Here is a 19,075-nt window from a genome sequence, read left to right as displayed (position 1 = left end):
ATGATGTCTAGAATCTATCTGAGTAGAGCTCTGTCACTTATATATGAATTATAGTATGCTGAGTGCAAACTCGTGTACAACAATTGGAAATTCGCATCAGGGTACTTCCTCATATAGTCAATGTTTATATGCCAACCAAGGAGATTCTTTAGTGCCTTCCAAGGTACTGCGTATATAGCTAGGGTCTGGAGTAAAGGTTTTGTGGGTACACCTATGGTAAACCCTCCGGAGACAACACTCCGCCGCTAGGGCCACCTAGCGGTTTAACGACTTGTTGCACGTGCTAAGTGTAGTCATTTTATTTTCTAGATTATTTTTGTTCGAGGACTAGCAAATAATAAGTTTGGGGGTATTTGATAGACGCATTTATGTGTCTATATTGTCCTCAATTTTATGTATTGTTGGTACTGGATTTCGTACTTATTATGGCGTTTTTTGTATTTCTAGGTATTTTTGGGAAATAAACATTTTTGAAAAAATCGGCTCGAAAAATTATGCGGAGCACCCCGTTGGATATTTTCTATGCGGACTCTCAGTTTGGTTAAGGGGCACCTCAGGGGCGCCAACTTCTATTCGCACCCCCATCTCTGTTAAGGGGAGGTCGTCCCCTTCATTTGAATTTTCTTTTTTGGCGAGAAACTATTCCTCTCAGCTGCAGTTAAATACGTAACTCCCTGGAAGAATCTGAGACGAGATTTCCGAGGATTTCTTGTCACATTATGATTGGGATTGTGGTGTCACAGCTAAACATGCTTGATACGTGGTTTTGTTTCGAAGAAAGAGAAGATTTTGATAAAACAGGGAACATATATTTGGTCGAGACATTCACGGGATTTTTGTGAGTTGGCGTGTGCAGTTAGGGTGTTTGAGTCTCTGTATATGTTCTTAGCTGCCAGATGACGCGTGATGGAGATAAAATGGGAAACTATACTCGCTACAAATTGGTGAAGATATTTGCGAGAAGATTTGGGTAATTAAGGGGAAGATATTTGGTCCTGGCGTATATAAATGAGGGTTTGAGCAGTCAGCAGAGGTAAGGAGGGAGTTTGGGATAGTTAGAACTCTACAGAGACGTAAATAATCGAGTTTCAGGAAATTCCATTTCTGCTGCTGAAGCTGAAGAACACGAAGAACATCGACCCACAGAGGCAGTCGTTTGGCTACAGTGACAACGACAGTTAGTTTATATTGTTCCCAGTAACAGTTCGGTCACACTTATAACTGTTACAAACCCGGCTTTAATTGATTTCTCTCCCATTTCATCATTTGTACACCATCTTTGAGCAATAAAAATGAATTTTGAGCGTGTTTCCAACATGATAATGAGCTAAATCTCCCACAACCAAGGCAATGAGGAAGCTATTTACGCATGAATAATTGGTAACTATTTTATTTTCTCTAATTTATAATTTATAATTAACTCAATCACTGCTTTTGTAGAGTTTTAAATTGTTTGCATAATTTTCTTAATTAGTTGTGATTCAATCTGATAGGTTATAATTTGTTTAGTTAATTGATAATCTATGCTTAGAGAATACAATTGATATTTGAGAATTTGCCTGATTATTTGTGAATTAAGAAATAAGGGATTTAAAAGACAATTAGAGTTTTGGATTATTTGCCATAATTTATTCATGTGTGATAGTGGAATCAGTGTCTTGGTTATTCCTAATAATCTTGAATGAAGCTTTGTTTGTTTTTAAATTTCATTAAATCTAAAATCTTTTGCTTTCACAAGTCTCAACGAACTTTTGCCTACAACAACTTGAAATCACATCAATTATTGGCGCCGCCGACTTGTCTTTAGGCTAGAGTTTTTAGATTTTTTTTTTTTAGGTTTTTATTTGTTTTTCATGTTTATTTTATTTGTTCTTCTTTACGTTTTTGGGGTTTTGTCTTTTCCTTACAGATTTTGGAGTTTGGAGCGAAAGAAAAATTTGCCAAAGTTTTTGGTGAATACTTAAAGATTTGGAGTAAGAGCAAAGCGAAAGGAGCGAAAGAAAAGAAGAATAAAAATTAATTAAAAAAAAAGAGAGAGAGACAAAAAAAAATTAGAATTTTTTTTTAGATTATCTTTTTCTTTTGCACTTTATTTTTGGACTTTGGACCGTGGACTTTGGGACTTTTTTTTTTAAACCCTACAGAAGGGTAGTTTAAATATCAACTGTTTGCAGAGAAGGACGACGATTACGATATCGCCTCGGCTCCTCGGGTTCGTATATCACATAGGAGTCGTGGCCCGAGTCGACTTCAGCGGTTCATCCCCCCTCTGGTACGGGAGGTAAGTTTGTCGAAACACTCGTGAATCCCCTATCAGCGAGTTACTGTATTCCTTCGTTTGCATATATGCCGAGGATTTGAAAACGACTGCTTTAATTTCCTAGTAAAGGGAAAGGACTGGCCATACAAGATAAGGGTTCGAACCAAACATGCATTACTTGGATGCACTAATTTCATTTATAGTTGCGTAGCCTCGCGGATAGGGAATTTGATGATTAGGCATCGTTATGCCATATTGCGTACCAAACATGCATCACTTGGATGCATTTTGACTGAACGACCTATACGGACTAGGCCATTTCCATTATTGCTTGGCCACGGCCATGCAAACGAGTTGGCTTAAGTTTCTGTCCCTTCGAGGATAAACTACGGTCTGTGCTTGATCTCTTTAGAGTAGGGAAGGGTACGTAGGCATCCGCAATGATTTGCAGCATTGCCGGTCCAACACGTTGGCCTCGCATATCATCTAAGCTCGGAAGCTCGACGCAAGAGATGATTGTGGCCAGAATTGATGAGGCTAGTTGCATGCCAGAAAGTGGTTCCCTACATAAGGAAAACAATGGGAGATTATAAGGTTCATTACAAGCAATCCATTGGTGATATTCAAGATACTAGGTGAAAAGAAATCTTTGGTAACATACCAGAGGCATTTTATAATATTCCGATATATCCCGACTGAGCGGTTTTTTATTTGTTGGATCAGTATATGTCACAACCTAAGGATCGAACGAAAAGAAAATGTATTAGTCCAAATTTTTTTTTGAATACTATGCAAGTATGCAGTTCTGGCATGCTCGATCATAGTCCCGGCATAGTGTAACTGCACCGGAACTGAAGACCAATTTTGAGATGCTTCCGGCATTCTCAATATATTTAAAAGCAAATCCGGAAATAATGGTTCCAGCGTGCTCGTAATCTAAGTGACCACGCAGGTAGGAGGTTCCGGCGTGTCACATACATACTATACCATGCCGGTTTTTGGCTTTGGAAAACACTCCTTCCTGTATGTTTTTTTGTAGGTACCGACATGGTATGTTAAAACTTAACTGCGTCGGCATGTGTTCCGACATTATTGTTATCTATGGTTCCACGCCGGTACATAGTTCCGGCGTGGAACGATAGATAATTTTACATGCCGGTATTTATTTAGCTTCGGAAGACACTGCTTGCTGTATGTTTTTCATGGTAACCTTATAATTCTACCATGTCGGTTGGATATTCCGTAGAACATTCTGTGGGAGGTAAAAAATAACTTTGGTACCGGCATAGTAATTTGGTTGCATGCTATGCCGGTTTTAGTTTCAAAATGGGGGATATCAAGGTTCTGGCATGGTCATAGTATGAATACTATGCCGTTATTTGTGGTTCCGGCATGATATTCATACTTTGACTATGGCGGTACCGAGCTTTTACAACAACAACAATGGTGGATTCAAAGAAAAAAATCAATTTTTCAACCGGTTCGCAGCTTCACCTGAGTATTGGGAGTGCTTATATGTTGAGCTAGTTTACTCTCTTGGGTTGGTTCTTCACTAAACACTTCATGCTCATAAAATTCATGTTCCAAAGGTGTTGATTCCACAAAAACTTGCAATTGTGAGTTGTTGTTATTGGCTGAAGATTCAAGATAAGCTCCTTATTGGAGTTGAGTTAAAGATTCATCAGCAGCAATTCTCTCTTCACAATCATCTTTCATTTTCACCAAAAAAAGTTCCCTCTCAAATATTTTGTCCCTCCTTCTACTCTAACCTCACTCACCCAAATTCAAATAAAAAATACACACTAGTCATTTAACAAATATTTAATATTTTTCCTAATTTTAATTAACCACTAAACCTGATTAGTGAGGGGTAGATTAGGAATTAAAAAATTATTAAATAAGGGGTGACCTATTTGGATCCAGCTTTTGTCTTTTTTCTCTATCCCCAATTGTGTTTTATATCCCCAATCGCACGTTCTATATTAAGGCGGCATCTGTACAATTAGATGCAATCTAGCCTACTTCTTTTTAAGTTCCTCAAAAGATCGAAGTGTTCATGAATCCTTTTGTTAGTGTTGTTAAATGTTAAAGGTCGCAACTCTCATGTCTATGGCAGTGAGTAAATATGACCAGTACACGAGTGAGAAGTGAAAATTAAGACTAAGAATTGGATTTTGCATCTTGGGGTTTCAATTCAACATTTTTAGGGGATGCAAAGTAATAGATTTGGGCTTGAAAATCAATACCCAGTAGAGAGATTTTAGATTGAAGGCGCACACCCTTGCCTCCGCCAGTGGACATAATAACTTCCCATTCGGGTAATATTTCCAAAGGTTATGTCGTTCTCTCGTAATACATTGGGGTACTCATTTTTCAGGTACCGGCATAGTATCTGGATTTACTTCGAGTTAAAGTCGCAGGTATTCAACAGATGGACGCCATGGAGTTAGTTCTAACGTTTCTGTTGTTTTAGATTATCAGAGCAATCTTCAGACAACCCTTATACCTCTCTTTTCTCTTTCATCAGAACTCTCTACATATTCATAATCCAACTCTTTCTGCAAAACTAAAACCAGAGGCGGGGATAATGGTAAATATTTGCTTGTTTCATCTCTTGTTTTGTAAACCAGAGGCGGGGATAATGGTAAATAAGTGCGGGCGATGAGGCGATGAAGGCGGCGATGTTTGATTAATGTCTTTTTTTCTTTTCTTTTTTCTTTTTGAATAGGCGCTTGCATGTCAGGAACTTGTGAGGTACCCTAGTTTCAAACTACTTATCGTTGGTGATGCTGGAACTGGTAATTGATTTTTCGGAATCGATCGATTTGTTTAGGTAAAAAAAAAGAAATTTGGTGGATTGCTAGGCTTTAACATCGATCGATATGTGACCAGGAAAGACTACTTTTGCAAATAGACATCTTATGGGCGAAAGGCTGAAGAAAAAAGATCGTAAGTATCTTGATACACTGATCTATCTTTTTTTGGTTGAGCCTTTATATATATTTTTTCTTATTCTCTGATATTATGTAAATTTTCATGTGGAAGTATGTTTTGATTGCTGAAATTTTGGTTTTTTTAGCTAATATTCACGTCGTAGTTCATCCTATGAATTTTCGAACCGACAATGGACAGATGATGTTTTACTGTTGGGATACAGATGGGCAGGAGGCTGAGTTATTCGGTGGGGATGGGGGTCAACCAGTACGTAAATTTTAGTAAGTATTCATTTAAAGCATGCATTTTTTTTTCTTCATTTTGCTTTGATTTGTATTTTATAATGATCAGGATGTTCTTGCAGTTGAATGTGGATCTTTTGATTCTTTTCTATGTTTTTCGCATTTTATTGTGTAGATTTTTACCCTTTCTGATTTCACTGACCATTCATGTTCTACTTTGAGTTTGTTGTGTTCAAAATTTGAAATTGTGTTGGTAGTATCATCAGTCCTTGGTGTTTGTATATAGGCTTAAGATATAGCTCTTCTGAATTTAATTACTACTTTGAGCTAGTTGTTTTCTTGTTACAATGAAATTGCTATCTTTGATGTTTGTATGCGGGCTTAAGATGAATATTATAGAAGGCTAGTGTCTAAACGTTGTTTTGGTCCAAGTTTGACCATGTAGGGGCATTTGTTTGCAAGTGTTAACATCCAACAATAATATGATTTCTCTTGCTTGCAAACACTGATTGCACTCCATCCACACAATAGTTCAAACTTAATCAATGTGTTCTTTATATCCAACAATGCTTGGTATACCGTGTGGGATACCGCAGCTATCACCGAGTGAGAGAGAAAAAAGAAGTGGCCCCCACCTTATACCTACCCCTACAAATCTCCCCCAGAGCCCCCATCTAACCGTTCATTCCCTCTCATGGGATTTATCACCGTGATAGCTGCGGTCAATTTAGCATTACTCCTTTATATCACATGTGTTCAGGTATGACTCAACGTACAAATTTGCTATTGAGCTTTGTGTATTTAAAAACCAATGTACAGTATTGGTACACTTGGACTTACAGTTATCTTGTTTTGGTTTCTTTTTCTTGTTTTGATTTTCCGCGGGTTATCTTGTTGTTCCATACTTGGAGCTTCTCCGATGGTCATTGTGTGTGCTTCCTATGTGGCAATAAAAATAAAGCATTTATGATCTGTTTTTCTTTAAAATTAGGGAGAGAAAAAATACATCTCCAACGATATTGCATGTAACCTCTTCATTTAATTAGTATAATTTTATTTTCCATAATTAATATATTAAAGTCCACAATCTGTTTTTCTAAAAATGGTTAAGTTAATATATTAAAGTCAATTCAATTAATTAAAAGCTGACTAGGTTGGTAGACAATGTCAAGAGGAATGTCTAAAACTTGACACTCTCCTTGATATTGTCTACCCAAAGTCATCTATACATTGGTTTAAGACATCATGGTTGGAGAATGATTTTAGAAAAAACGGATGTGTATTCGAGGTGGATTTCGACATTTATCTCCACACACATGCCATTGGAGAAACTCTTAACTTGAGCTCTTTGTGTTTGCGTAGTGAATCTCCAAGTTGTGCTATAATTATGTTTGACGTTACTTCCCGTGCGACGTGCTATAATGTCCCGGAATGGTACAGAATTGTCCGCAGGTTTGTTTCATCTATTGTTAACTATTGTTTAGTTTGATGCAATGTAGTGAACCGCTGGTCCGGGTCTTGTCTTGTCAGGACCAAGATACCTTGATAACTTAATCTCAGTGAGATTCTTTTAATATATGGAATGCTAATGTAGGTTGGATGAACGTATTCCAACTGTTATTTGTGGAAACAAGGTTGATGATGTTAAGAACAGGCAAGTGAAACCAGAGGACATCTCTTTCCACTTGAAGAATCTCCCTTACTATGAGATTTCTGCAAAGGGTAGCTACAACTTTGCTTCTTCTATCTAGCCAGGTGGATGGCACGGTACGTATATAAGTTGGAAACCTTCTTTTGTTGCTTTTTAAAGTGTCACTACCCTCTTGTTTATTATAATTTTACCAACATTTTGCATTAATGCAGTATGGTTACGTGCTTTGTTCGGCCACCTCCACTTGCTCCCTCAGAGGTTGAAATTGATTTGGAGGCACAAAATAAGCAAGTTCTCTTCTTTGTGTTATTCCTAGTCCTTCGTCCGTCATATTTTTCAGAGTTATCCCTAGGTAAAGTCATCACTGGTAAACTTGAAACTGTTTCTTAATTTGATTTCAGGAACGAACAAGAACTAGCTTCTGCTGCCTGCTGCTGTTGATGATGATTAAGTGATCACCTCGAGCTCCCATCTGTTTTTGGAGTGCAAGCTTTTAAAACTTTTTTGGAAATGAAATGATGCTTATCAAAATCAGATGGTACTAAATGGTCCCTTTGGTGTCCTACGAATTATCCCAACCGTTAAGAGATTTGAATTGTCAGTGAGGTGGCCTTTTATAAGTTAATGGTCAAGTGAACGATTACCATTTCCATCCACGTTAAGTATTATATATACAGCAAAGTCATATCCTATCTAGCAAAGCTCCTCCAAAATTGTCCGAGGGGTCAGATCCAGATTTGCCAGTGAAAAGAATTAGAAAAATAGCCCTTCCAGGATTCAACTGCATTTATTTATCTTTTCTTTTGCTAAATCAATATCATTAAAACCCAAAGTCAAAATCACTTATTGAAACGGGCAGGGACTAAGTCGCACCAACTATATCAATTGCCACTTGATTGAATATCATATAATACCTCTTCAAAAGTCATAATAGATGGAGTACTTAGCAGTTAGCTACAAAGAGTGCTGATCAACAATCTTTCAATATCTTCATTTGCAAACAGAGCCATTTGGTTTACTAATTACTATGTCTCCACCACTCTTAATTCAACTGATCATCTTCTCCTGCTGGGTATTGATATCTGCAGTGTTGGGAACGGTGACAGCATCCGGATCATTATTTATGCAGATAAAACCAGGTTGTCCAGCCAAGTGTGGGGATGTTAGTATTCCTTATCCGTTTGGCATATTTGAAGTTGCCGGCAGACAAGGATGCTCCATTAATGGAGTGGGGATCGGATGTGGTATACAGTAACTTGCAATACCACTTTTGATCCTCCCAATCCCTTCCTAGGCAAGAGTAGTGACCGGCAAGTTTTAAGCATATCAGAATCTGAAATCCGAGTGATAAATACCCTGATTGCCAGAAGATGTTTCACGGAGTCCGGTGCGTTGATAGAGGAAAAGACTTCCCACAATAACCTCCCACCTGATCAGTTGATGTACAAGATAGACATGAGTCCTTTTACATTCTCATATACCAAAAACAGGCTGTTTGCTATTGGCTGCGACACTGTCACCAGTTTCCAAGGTTTTATTGTGATTGAACGTGACAAGAACGAAACTCTGTATGAAGGCATGTGCGTGTCATCATGTGGTAGCCGAACAGAAATTGTAGAAAGTTCTTGTAGTGAAAGACATGGTTGTTGCGAGTTGACCATCCCCAAGAGGATAAATTTAGTAATTTGTTTGGGGCCAACGTGTTCAGCCTTGACAACCATACAAAAGTATGGTCTTTCAATAAATGTAGTTATGCAATTTTGGCCGAGCAAGACCAGTACACGTTTCATGCATCTGATTTTCTTCTTCCCTCCACTGATTTTATTGCTAAAGAGAGTAATATATCCCTCGTTCTTGATTGGGCAAGACTGGACTGACGTGTACAATACAGTTTGTTGGCAAATTTGGAACTTTAGGAACTGGGAAATCAGGAGTATTAAGCAAACTTTGGCAGACTGGAAGGTTGAACTAGGTATGGTGACACATAACAGACAGGTAGAAGAGGTTTGAACAAAAAAGATAACAAAAATATACATAATCATGAACTGAATGGGCTTCAAGTTGATTCTTCTTTCGATGAAACAACAGGTACTTATCTTAATATATTGAGTGGATAGCAAATTAGCGGACATCAATGATGAAGATTACTAATGTCAATAATGAAGCAGATACATTAGCCGAGTGGAACAGGGCTAAACAGGATTACTTCTTGGAAGATTGCCTTAATCATAATTAGTAAAGGTAGTGAAGGTAAAAATGAGATAAAATCCGTACTTTTTATAAACATAGAAAAACCATAACTGTGAGAAAGGAGACCTTTTCATTACAACTGTCAGTGAGGTGGCTTTTTGAAGTGAACGATTACCATTTCCATGTATCAAGTTATAGTAGTAGAATGTCGATCAAAAAAAAAAGAAATATATATATAGTAGTAGAATAATAGTAAAAGCAAAGTCAAACCCTATCTAGCAAAGCTTCTCCAAGCCTGTCCGAGGGGTTAGCCCAGATTTGGCTTTAAAAAGAAAAGAAAGAGAGCTCTTCCAACTTCCAACATTCAACTAAATTATATTTTTCTTTCTTTTGCTAAATCAATTTCATTAAAAAAAAAAACAAAAATATTTACGAAGGGAGTACTTAGCAGTTGCTACAAAGAGAGAGCCCATCAACAATCATATCTTTCAATATCTTCTCTGACAATCAGAGCCATTTGATTTACTAATTACTATGTCTCCACCACTCTTATTTCAACTGATCATCTCCTGCTGGCTATTGATATCTGCAGGGTTGGAAACGGCGGCGGCATCATCATTTATGCAGACAAAACCTGGTTGTCCAGCCAAGTGTGGGGATGTTAGTATTCCTTATCCGTTTGGCATATTTGATGCTTCGGGTGGAGAAGGATGCTCCATTAATGGAGTTGGGAGAGGATACGGTGTAACCTCCAATACTTCTTTTGATCCTCCCAAGCCCTTCTTAGGCAAGGGTGACCTGCAAGTTTTAAGCATATCAGAATCTGAAATTCGAGTGATAAATGCCGTGGTTGCCAGAAGATGTTTCACCGAGTCTGGTGTGTTCATAGAGGAAGAGGGTTCCCCTAACTCACCACCTAATGAGCTAGCGTACGCCATAGACAGGAGTCCTTTTACATTATCGTATACCAAAAACAGGTTGTTTGCTATTGGCTGCGATACTGTCACCAGTTTCCAAGGTTATATTGTGATCGAACGTGATAAGAACGAAACTCTGTATGAAGGCAGCTGCATTTCATTATGTCGTAGCAGAACAGAAATCGTAGAAAGGTCAGTGAAAGACATGGTTGTTGCGAGTTGACCATCCCCAAGAGTATAAATTGGTTTGGAGCAAACGTGAACAGCTATGACAACCATACAAAAATATGGTCTTTCAATAAATGTAGTTATGCAATTTTGGCTGAGCAAGACCAGTACACGTTTCATGCATTTGATTTTCTTCTTCCGTCCACTGATTTTATTGCAAAAGGGAGTAATCTTTCTCTCGTTATTGATTGGGCAATAGGGAATAAGACGTGTGAAGAAGCACAGAAAGACTTGGCATGCCAAGAGAACAGTAACTGCATCAATTCTGACAACAATGACGGGTATCGTTGCACTTGTTACGAGGGTTACGAGGGGAACCCTTACCTCAGTCCTGGATGCCAAGGTATGTATAATCTGCTTCAATTAGGTTCACATTGTATATCATGGATTAATTGCTGTAGTTATATTTTTTCTTTAGTTGGACCCATATGCCAGATGAATTAAGCTGTAGAGATGTTTTGCTTAACAGACGTGAACGAGTGTGAAAACAAAAAAACAATCCCTGTGAAGGAATTTGCACGAATACTGAAGGGAGTTACAATTGTTCTTGTCCAAAGGGCAGCCTTGGCGACGGAAGAAAAGATGGTCGTGGCTGCTTTACCAGGAAATCAATTCTATTAACTGTCTCGCTTGGTAATGAAGTTTCACTCCCTTGCTTGTTTGTGATTTATATCCATAACATGCACGCATGTATGTATGTATCAGCATTCTCTGTTAGTTTTGTGTTATGTGTATCAAAAGCGTAATTCATAAACTTATATATACTAACTGGTTGATTGATTCAGGTACTGGCCTAGGGCTTTTGTTTTTGATAGTTGGTGGTTCTTGGTTATACTTCTTCGTAACGAAGAGAAAACAGATCAAACTCAAAGCGAAATTCTTTAAGCAGAATGGTGGACTGCTATTACAACAGAATGTACCCTCTGATGAAGGTGGTGTTGAATCAACTAAAATATATACTGCAAAAGAGCTAGAAAGAGCAACCAACAATTATGACAAAAGTCGTGTGCTTGGAGAGGGGGGTTATGGTACAGTCTACAAGGGAGTTTTGTCAGATAATCGAGAAGTAGCCATCAAGAAGTCCAAAATATTCGACCAGAGTCAAATTGAGCAATTCATAAATGAGGTTGTTATTCTAACCCGGATTAATCATCGAAACGTCGTAAAGCTCTTAGGTTGTCGTTTAGAGACTGAAGTTCCTTAGCTTGTTTATGAATATGTTGCTAGTGGTACCCTTTATGAGCATATACACTGCAATAGAAGTGAGTTTTCATCTATTTCCTGGCAAAATCGTCTCAGGATTGCAACAGAAACTGCAGGTGCAATTGCATATTTACACTCTGCAGCTTCAACACCTATCATTCACAGAGATACCAAGTCCGCTAACATATTATTAGATGAAAATTATACGGCAAAAGTATCTGATTTTGGAGCATCAAGGTTGATCCCTTTGGACCAAACCCAGTTAACTACTCTAGTTCAAGGGACCTTAGGATACTTGGATCCAGAATACTTCTTGACTAGTCAGTTAACAGAAAAAAGTGATGTTTATAGTTTTGGTGTACTTCTGGCAGAACTCTTAACAGCAGAAAAACCTATATCTTTTGAAAGATCCGAAGAACAAAGAAATCTTGCGACGTATTTCATTTCATCAATGACAAAAGATCCCGATATTGTTCGAATTCTTGAGGCTCGAGTAGTAAGAGAGGGAAAGTTTGAGCATATCCTTGCTTGTGCAGACATTGCAAAGAGATGTCTTTCCTTGAAGAGTGAAGAAAGACCGACAATGAAACAAGTGGAAGCAGAGCTGGAAGATTTGAAAAATTCTTTAAGCCATGACAAGAATACGAAAACAACACCAGCAGTGCCTGAGCCAACAGAACTCTACAGTGTCCCAGACTTCGATTCTGGACAATTTAGTTCCAACACAAATACAATGTTGTACATGAACTTCTCGCGATAGTTTCAAATGTGTGAAGAAATATCAGTGTGTTGGGTGGATCGTTTTTTTTTCTTTTTCTTATTGGGTAACTACGTATGAACGAAATGGAGCTTTTAGGTGGCTTTCTTGACAGCATCAACCTAGGTTGGAGAACCATGTCCCAGCTGGCTCTGTTGGTAAAGTTTGTAATTGTGGATGAATTGAAATTGTGTTAAACTTATGCGTATTGTAACAAGATATTTCAGAAAATGTGTGAGAACTACCAATGATATATGTATGCATGCTTCAAAAAAATAAATTAAATAATGAATGAGCATTTGAGTACTTGTTCGTGTCACTAGTTAGTATGCATGTTGATGTTACATATGGATGGTAGTGGTAGAAACTCGGAAGTATTTGGTGAAGTACTCGAATGCCATTAGGCTGCTTATTGAAGATATATATGCTCTCTTACTGATTTTAATCGAAATCAAATGCCTTTTGCAAATAAGTTGCCACTAAGTTAAAATACAAAACAGGAAAACCCCTAAACACATATACAGGGAGCAAAATGTCAAGGATTTAGTGGGTTTTGGCTGTCATATGCTTTCTTTTTGGTATGAAGTATTCGGATCTAGCGTTCATTGAGTTACATATATTGCAAGGCCGGTTACCAATTTGTGGAGATTTTCTAGACATACACGGTGAGGGAATTTAATGCAGAACCAGATTCAAGGCTTTCAACTAAGAGATAAGAGAAGGATGTTTGTTTCTCCATCAAAATCATAAGTTTACTGTTTGACGAAACCTTTCTACACTTCCCTTATTACTGTTGAACATAGTACTTTCTAAGTTGCCATAGATTGGTTTCCTATGCCCTGTAAGAGCGGTTAAATCTACCAGATGTGTAAATGGTCAAGTAAGCTGGCGCGACGATCCTCCTCAACTGAGAGTCTCAAACTGGTAGGATAAACCTATAATCCTGACTTTTGCGTGTCAATGCTCGCTTATATCTGCTGTAAATCTACTGCGACGCAGAAACTATTCAGGATCAAAATCTGTCTTGTGCATGTGACCTAAGATACGCAATCGAGAAAATGTGAAATCTGCTAGTGACAAAAAATGGCTGCAAGAAATTTGCCCTGCGGCTCAAGATTTGCCGTGTGTCCCGAGAAGTACTACGTAATCCAAAATCTACCGTCTCAAAATACAAATTGTAATCCAGCTAGCAGTGTAATTAACCAAAATTCTTCTACTAATGATTCACTTGGTCAAATCAATTATTGTCAGTAAGCATGAAACGAGATTGTCAATAATACCCATTAATCGTGCCGTACATGTTAGTGACTTGGTTTGCTTATCCATCGTAAGACGCCAAATGATTTGGTCGTACGCAAAATAAATAGTAGTTTTTTTTTCTTGATATTTTGGTATAGCAATAGTATAACAGTTTGTATCAAGTGGTGTATACTTTAATTGAGTGGTGGTCTATAAAAAATCATCCTAATGTAGTAATGTCAAATGATTGGAACGGATAATTGACATTCTGTTTGTAGGATAGTTATGATTCAATCAAATTCGTCCACTGTGACATTTTCTCTGTTTCTACAAGAGGCATGTGAGCACATTTCTGATCTATCTGACTTTTGCACTATTGTCGTGTCAACTACCTGGTCATCTCAGGTGGTCGGTTCGCCCTTCCACATCCTCATTGAAAGAAGATCTATGTTACATGCATATTTTGATATTTCAGGAAGTTTAATTATCTAACAAATCGATCGTAACTAAGGAAAGTAGATTACAAAAGGATATCAATCATATGATGATTTTTCAGCATATCTTGCTACAGCTGGTAATTATCATCTCCTGCTGGACAACATCAGCTTCATCATCATTATCGTTTGCTCAGGCGAAGCCAGGTTGCCAAGCTAAATGTGGAAATGTTAGCATTCCTTATCCGTTTGGCATTATATCATTATCAGGAGGTGACTGCTCCATAGATGGATCACTTGGGAGTTTCGGCTTCAGCATTAACTGCAATACTACTTATAATCCTCCAAAACCTTTCTTATCCTGGGCAGCTGGTGAAAATAAACGGATAAATGTTAGTATGGGTACAAGTTTACAATATCACATCGAGGAAATTGAAATTCAAAGTATATCAGAATCAGAGATTCGCCTTAAAACCCTGCGAGCCATCTCATGCTACAATAAGAGTGGCGCTTTGCTAACGCCGTACGTCAACAGCAAGAACCGTTTGGTATTATTTCATCGACAGTCCTTTTACATTTTCGGATACCAAAAACAGAGTGTATGCTGTCGGCTGTGAAATGTATGCAACAATCTTTAGGTATGAAAAGCCAGTGTCAATCTAGATGTGCTAGCATGTAAATGGTGTTCAATCACGGAGGTTCTTGCACTGGCAGTGGGTGTTGCGAAATGACATTCCCGAAGGGGCAAACATCTTTCCAAGTAGTAGATTCCAGCCGGAGCACCCGGGGGAATGACACTAAGGTGTGGTCTTTCAATCCGTGTAGCTCCGTGTTCATAGCGGAGAAAGGCTATAACAAATTCAACGTGGACACTGATCTTCTAGATAATCCCAGAAACAATAAAGATGCGGCCTTACCATTTGTGCTTAATTGGGCGATCGGGAATAAGACTTGTGAAGATGCACAGAAAAACCTGTCTACTTTTGCATGTCATAAAGAACACGGTAGTTACTGTATCGATGCCGACAATGGTCTTGGGTATCGTTGCTCTTGCTATAAAGGTTATGAAGGGAATCCTTATATCAGTCCTGGATGCCAAGGTACTTTCGTATATCCATATGATACACAAGCCGTAATATAGCTACGCTGTAAACTTAATATTATTTCTCTTCTTTTTCCTTGCATGGTGATGTTATTTATTCATGATGGGATCTGCTCAATAGACGTGAACGAATGTGAGGATGAAACAAACAACCCTTGTGACGGAATTTGCACAAACATTGCTGGGAGTTACAGATGTGCTTGTCCAAACGGCAGTACTGGGGATGGGAGGAAAGATGGGAAAGGTTGCACTCCCAGTGATAGACAAATTAAAATAGTAATAACAATCGCTGTTGGTATGAATTTCCTCACTAAGTAGTCTAAGATGCAAGATTATTATGTTTCGACTAATCACTTTAATTAATTGATGTCACTGATGAATTGATGATGCAGGCGTTGGCGTAGCGTTGTTGTCTTTAATCATTGGCGGTTCATGGTTATTCTTAAGCATAAAGAAAAGAAAGTTGTCCAAACTCAGAGAGAAATTCTTCTACAAAATGGTGGTTTGTTATTAAAACAACAAATAGGCTCACATGAAAATGGCGTAGAATCAACACAGATCTTTACTGCAAAAGAGCTAGAATTAGCAACAAACAATTATGATAAGAGTCGGATCCTTGGTCGTGGAGGCTATGGTACAGTTTACAAGGGAATATTATCAGATAATCGGGTAGTTGCTATCAAGAAGTCTCAAATAATTGTACAGGGTCAGATTGAGCAATTCATAAATGAGGTTGTCATCTTAACACAAGTTCATCATCTAAATGTGGTGAGGCTCCTGGGATGTTGTCTAGAGACTCAAGTCCCGTTACTCGTTTATGAGTATGTTTAAATGGTACTCTCTTCGAGCATATACATCGCAAGGCTGCTGGGTTATCATCTATTTCCTGGGAAGGTCGGTTGAGGATTGCAGCAGAAGCTGCTGGTGCTCTTGCATATTTACACTCTGCAGCTGCTATACCAGTCATTCATAGGGATATAAAGTCTACAAACATACTATTAGACGAAAATTTTACTGCAAAAGTATCAGACTTTGGAGCATCAAGGTTGGTGCCTTTGGATCGAACCCAAATAACCACACTAGTTCAAGGAACAATCGGATATCTGGATCCAGAGTACTTCCGCACCAGCCAATTGACAGAGAAAAGTGATGTTTATAGTTTCGGCGTGGTTGTTATTGAGCTTTTAACAGGAGAAAAGCCACTATCATTTGAGAGAACTCAAGAGCAAAGAAATCTTACAACATATTTCATTTCATCACTGAAAGATGGGGGACTCTTTGACCTTCTTGATGCTCGAGTAACAAAGGAAGGCAAGCGAGAGCAAGTTGTAATAGCTGCGGAGCTTGCAAAAAGATGTCCAAATTTTAAGGGTCAAGAAAGGCCTAGCATGAAAGAAGTAGCAGCGAAGCTAGAAAGTTTGAGAAGGATGCTAAAGAGACGCACAGGGACTGATTGTCCACCAAACTACAAAGAAGAGAAAGCTAACGAACTTGAGCCACGAGACCTCTATACTGTACCAATAATCTCTGATCAAAATAGTTTTGAGCACAATATGGTGATGGGTATGAACATCCCCCGCTGATCATTGTATTGTATGATAAGAACATTATGATAACCAAAATATACTTGTGTTAGTCCGATTTGTAATACATGATGACACCTACAAGGGTTAGAAAAAATTAATAAAATAAAATACTTGTGTCAGTTGCGTGATGCTTTAACCGATAAACTTCCTAAGCTACTCTTTGTCGTACATTATTGGTACGCATAAAAATTAACTCGTAACCAGTTGGGAAGAGCCCGGGAGAGGACAAGGCCTCGTTCTTGAAGTTAGAAGCGATTCCGTGCACCGGCCATTCCGAAAAGAAAAGAAGAAAATAAAATATAATTAGTGGAAATTAAATAAAGAAATATCCCTTGTTTTGATGGGCTTCAGAAATATGCAACCCAGTCGTGGGCATAATTTGCCAAAACCGGAGCAACACAGAAATATTGCTCCCGTACCGTTTGGCCCGACAAGGTTAAAATGTCCGTCTCTCTACTCACGCGTTCAAAGTCTTGTTGGTTACCAGATATATGGATAGAGGAAACATTGATTTCATAGATAACTGTAGCGATAAATTTAGCAGCAGAAGTACTAATACAGTTGCCTTCATAATCATAATGACCGTTTTCTCGAGTTGTTTGAGAACTAATCACCACAAGAATACTCACCTTCAGCAAAATGGGGAAACCTATAAGAATATTAAGAACCCCTCAACAGAATCCCTCATGCAAGGGCAGGCTTCTCGTTGTTGTTCCAAAGGTTCTGCTCTTTCTGCTTTTCAGCTGAAACATATCCATAGGTTTCAATTTCATAACCTCCATTGAATCCGTTCATGTTCCCAGCTGCTGCAGGCCACTGGTTTGGATCCGCATGAACCATGTCACCGGATTGTTCATGTAAGGCAAAATAGTTTGTAAGAGCAAGTTTTATGGTGGAATCCATCCATCTTCCATCTTCCACGCCATCTCAGCACTTGGAACTGTGGATGGAAGCGCAAGTGTAATGGTGGAATAGTAGAAACGCTATTCTTAATGGAGTTAAAAAAAACGCAATTAAGAATGGAACTAAAAAAACGCAATTAAGAATGAAGCTTTTTTTTTTCAGCCGTTAGATTTTAACAACTCATTTTAAATCTACGGATAAAAAAAAACGTAATTCTTAATTGCGTTTTTTTAGCTCCATTCTTAATTGTGTTTAACGCTATTCTTATTGGCGTCCATATGGATTCCACGAACCCTTCCACGAAATTGTGGAATCTTGTTTCGATTTTCTGTGGAAGACCCCAACTTGGAAGCCACTAAACTTGACATTGCATGGTTTTTCCACACTTGAAATAGTTTGGATTCCACCATAAGACTTGCTCTAAACCACGAACATCGCTTAAATATAAAGATACTTGTTTATGTGAAGGACTGCGGCCCCGTGAAAGTCGGATGCTTGAACAAGCCCTGAAGCCACAATATGCAATTAAAACAGAAAAAAGTTAGAGCGACCACGAACTGAGATTGCTGATGAACTTAAGTATGGCTAATTCCTTTTACCTATCGAACTGAACAAACCTGCAGTTTTTTCCTACACTTATTTTCATATGAGATAACTCTCCAGATTAGCTAAAAACTGGTCTCAAATTTAACTCAGTGACATTAGAGTCCAATCCACCAACAAATATCTGGAGGCCTAAAAAAGGTCAGATTATGTTAAAGGGAAACCTGATGTCAAACAAAGTTACCACAGTTGCATTATTCGGATCAGTCTCATTCTGAGTTCCCGAAGTAATCTGGTATGTGGCTGCAAATAACGAAACACATAAATATTATGGGACAGGATAACTAGAAGATTTATGCTACCATTAACTGACAGCCTATACACAGTAAGGTTGATTGTCAGTAGCACCTAATTTGGGACGATGCTGAGGCTCATTTACCAAGGAATACCACTTTGACTATCATCTTGGTACGTGAAGAATCAGCGGATGAGTTGCTTGTAAAATCATTTTGGAAGATATAACCCGAAAAAAATGATGAAGTGTTTCATCTTGCGATATAACAAGTACCACAAAGAAGTTGCACAGCTAAGGGGGGCTCAATATAAATTGTCTATCAAACATAACAATAGATAATCATAAAGTGCCATCAGTTTGTTGTAGTTAATATTTTATTTTCTAATTTGATAGTCCCACATTAAGTGCACAACCCTCCAAATATTCTTAAATTATCTCACAGTCATCGCACAACTCTCCAAAAATCACGACCATCCCCTACGGATCAGAAACCGAATATTTAATACTCCCTCCGTCTCGTTAATAAGTGATCTAGTTACTTTAAGATTTTGTCTCACCATTAAACTGAACTAATCTGAGGACAAAAAGGAT

General features: G+C 38.2%; 1 protein-coding gene and 1 pseudogene across 2 annotated transcripts; both read left to right on the top strand.

Annotated features, from left to right (window-relative positions):
- Positions 1–5,115: 5,115 nt before the first annotated feature.
- Positions 5,116–7,432, top strand: LOC113301951 (GTP-binding nuclear protein Ran-2-like). Of its 2 annotated transcripts, none has more exons than XM_026550782.1 (5): positions 5,116–5,209; positions 5,340–5,475; positions 6,799–6,888; positions 7,031–7,203; positions 7,300–7,432. In XM_026550782.1, the coding sequence occupies exons 1-4, from the start codon at positions 5,182–5,184 to the stop codon at positions 7,185–7,187; spliced, it is 411 nt and encodes a 136-aa protein (XP_026406567.1). In that variant the 5' UTR covers positions 5,116–5,181; the 3' UTR covers positions 7,188–7,203; positions 7,300–7,432. The 2 variants fall into 2 exon arrangements, with proteins under 2 accessions (XP_026406567.1, XP_026406568.1); XM_026550783.1 differs by having other exon boundaries at positions 5,172–5,209; positions 5,418–5,475.
- On the top strand, positions 7,196–16,740 carry LOC113305174 (annotated as a pseudogene).
- Positions 16,741–19,075: the final 2,335 nt, after the last annotated feature.

The sequence above is a fragment of the Papaver somniferum genome, chromosome 8, assembly GCF_003573695.1.
Source record: "Papaver somniferum cultivar HN1 chromosome 8, ASM357369v1, whole genome shotgun sequence".
Classification (NCBI taxonomy): domain Eukaryota; kingdom Viridiplantae; phylum Streptophyta; class Magnoliopsida; order Ranunculales; family Papaveraceae; genus Papaver; species Papaver somniferum.
Note: the sequence above shows the minus strand (reverse complement) of the source record. Positions and strands in the feature narration are given on the sequence as shown.